This window comes from Aaosphaeria arxii (genome assembly GCF_010015735.1).
Source record: "Aaosphaeria arxii CBS 175.79 unplaced genomic scaffold BU24scaffold_7, whole genome shotgun sequence".
Lineage (NCBI taxonomy): Eukaryota > Fungi > Ascomycota > Dothideomycetes > Pleosporales > Aaosphaeria > Aaosphaeria arxii.
The window spans coordinates 741879-745030 of NW_022983480.1; the positions used below are offsets into that span (position 1 = coordinate 741879).

Below are 3152 nucleotides of genomic sequence, written 5' to 3' on the forward strand. Positions count from 1 at the left end.
CTTGTGATTCAACGCACGGGGTCATTTTCCTCCTTCTTTCTCTCCATCCATTATCCATTATTCCATTATTCCATTACTCTACCCCTTCGCCTTCGCCTTCGCCTTCGCCTTCGCCTTTCTCCTAACTAGGAGGTAGCTACCTAGCTAGTCCTTGACTCTTCACCTTGAATGACTTGACCTCGACCTTGACCTCGACCACCGTCCTGAAACGGGGAATCTGGACTGACCTGAATCTCAATCCGAACCACATGGGGCCATGAGGCTGATCCCATTCTGGGATGATGCTTTTACTGGTTCCCATATCCATATCCGCCGACCAAATAAGAGTGGTGGCGGTTCATTACCTATGCACACCCATTATTATTCCATTATTATACTCCTGCTTCTATTTGCTAATGCTTCCGCGTACCTAGGTACCTGGTACTGTTACTCCGATTCTTTCTTCCTTTTCTCTATTAGTTACTCCGTACATTCTCTTCATACAACATAACTACTGCGTGCTACCAATGAAGTGTTCGATCAGTAATGAATGTCGGAACAACATAGTCACCAATGATATCGCCTCTGTACTTCCGACGCTCTCCTAAGGAGCTCCACTGCTGTCAACAGTCAGAATCATTAACCACATCTCCCTTGTAACAATAATGCTTTGTTGTACGAGGTACATACACTTGATAACCACCACTGCTAAACGCCGCAATGCCCGTCCGACCAAATCCATTAATATGGATTACATAGCTACATGCTTGCTGTCGGCGCTCCGGGCGACGGCGGCGCGCTCTACAATATCTGAAGTCACTCGGTCACTGTTCACTGCACAGTGCACACTTCACACTAACTAATTACTGCTACCAACCGGGCGGGGAACCCAGCGGCGGGTCGTCGGCGTCGGCGGTGGTGGTGCTGGCTGGTGCTGGCGCTGGCGGTCAATCCGAAAAGATCGTCATCATTGCTATATTTGCAAGCCAGATTAATCTCCTAGTCCTACCATGCTCTACCAGATACAGAACCATGGGAAGACAAGAAAAGGAAAAAGGTCATCGTTTGAGCAGAGACGGAGGAACAGGCGTGATCGATAAGTTCACGTCGTTCCTTTTTTGTTCCGATTCGGGGTTGGAGCTTGGGCTTCCATGTCGACCGACGGGCGACGACAACGATGATGAGGACGATGATGATGATGATGAACCTGACCCTGACCCTGACCATGTCCATGACAATGAACCAGGGCCATGAGTCCATGACCAGCCGCCCACCAGTTTGGCTGCAGGCAATACGGGTAGGTGTCTGTGTGTCCGTGTCGCCTGTGCGTGCGTGTGTGTCTGTGTGTATGCGCGTGCGAAAGTTGATCATCACTTGACAATGATTCGCTACGATTCAGACACACACGCACACACAAGCACAGAGACAAGAACAGAGTAGAGGCAAAGGGAACGAGGGGATGGGCTCCTCTGCGTTGGGATCTGCCCTACGCTACGTGGTGGGTGAACAGGTCAGGTCTACAAATAGCAGGCTCCAGTTTTGTACGGTACTGCACGACAAACCTACTGACTTGTAGAACAGTTGATGGCCACACAGAAGGAAGCCAGAGAGACAAGGTGATACATGCACAGAGACAGAGACAGAGCGAAGCAAAAATATAACAAAGACACAACTAACCACCCACCGTCCATGGTACTGCACATCATGTTCCACGTATGTATCTTCATATCGAATAAGTACCGATCCGGATCCCTCTCAAGCAGAGAAGAAAAATCCATCCATGGCCACATCGTTTCCCTTCATCCATCGCTACCTAACGATCCCTGCGCGCTGCGTGCCTGATCTGAGCCAGCAATCAATCATCGTGCTTCTTCAAATTTTCCAGCCAGCTCAATCAATCATGCCAGCGAATGAATAAAATGCCACCTGTGGACGAATCCACGACCGACATGGCAATAATAACAATAATAATCCACGTGCATGTTCTTGTCTTTACACAGTAGTCCTTTGTCTCTCCGAGTTGCCTCAGTATTAACTATACAACAAGCAAGGTACCTACTGGGTACGAGTAGCGTGCAGTCTCCACAGTGCACACGTGAATGACCATTTCTTCCCCCTTCCCCTCTCTCCCCACCTGAGCTATCATGAGGCTACTTCACCAACCTTAACCTCTTACTGCTTAACTTGTCGTCGACCCAGTTATAATCATCAATCATGGGTCCCAGCTTGTCGGCTCATCATTTTGTAGCCTCTTCTCTACAGTTCAACCATTGCTTCGACATTCTAGGAAGTATCTAGTAGCTCTGTTGGCCAGATAGACAGGTATCCTTTGACAATTGGAGTCACTAGGAACGATGACAATGATCAGCATCCTCCAATTGCCACTTCACTAGTCCAATCCCAAGTGCTTCATACTAGATATTACACCTCAAGAAAAGTTATAAAGCCTTCGTTGAATGTCTGCAAAACCGGAGAAGAGGTTGGAATGTCGGAGAAAAAAGCCCAACGATGAATTGCTGTACCTATCATGCGGACTCGCTATGTGCTGCAGCTTAGCGTAGCCTCGTCCGTTCCTTCGTTCCTTCTCAACCCAATTTTCTTGCTGCAGGGCCAGCCAACAGTGCAGCTTCCTCAAGTCATTTTTCCACTCAATAATGAATGGTAGTGGTATGTTGTTACTGTGTACGGAGTTATGGTATGGCCACAACCCCACCATCACAGCACACATCACTGACACCACTCCACTACCACCATTACTACCTCCATTATTATTACCACAACCACATTTGCCATCCCGTTCTTGGACTCTGCTGATCATACCAATCTTTTCCCTCAATTGATCAGTCAATCAATCAATCATCCATTCGATCACTACATCAATCAATCAATCATGAGCTTGCCTCTGACCATCCCCCATCTATCGCCCTTCTCACTCCCACTCCCATTCCCTGACCCCAAACCCTCACATATCCATCGCCACATCTCCCAAACCGTCCTCCAGCATCCTCCGACGCCTCTACCGCCGTCCATCTCTCCCCATCAGCATCATAGCTCCCCCAGCAATCGTCCAGGCTTACCCACAAGGACGAGCTAGGGAGCCAGCGTGCCAGCCTACGCGTTAGGAGCGCCGCCGCCATGCTACCGTACGTACGAGCAATTGGGCACACGCACGA

The 3152-nt window shown here is 49.1% G+C and overlaps 1 protein-coding gene across 1 annotated transcript; it reads right to left on the bottom strand.

Annotated features, from left to right (window-relative positions):
* Window positions 1–737: 737 nt before the first annotated feature.
* Window positions 738–1445, bottom strand: BU24DRAFT_256998 (uncharacterized protein). Its single transcript, XM_033522454.1, has one exon. The coding sequence runs from the start codon at window positions 1348–1350 to the stop codon at window positions 985–987; it is 366 nt and encodes a 121-aa protein (XP_033381022.1). The 5' UTR covers window positions 1351–1445; the 3' UTR covers window positions 738–984.
* Between the last annotated feature and the right edge of the window lie 1707 nt (window positions 1446–3152).

Excerpts from the sequence above, each read along its gene's own strand:
- BU24DRAFT_256998 (XM_033522454.1), bottom strand. The coding sequence starts at position 1,350 with ATGATCAACTTTCGCACGCGCATACACACAGACACACACGCACGCACA.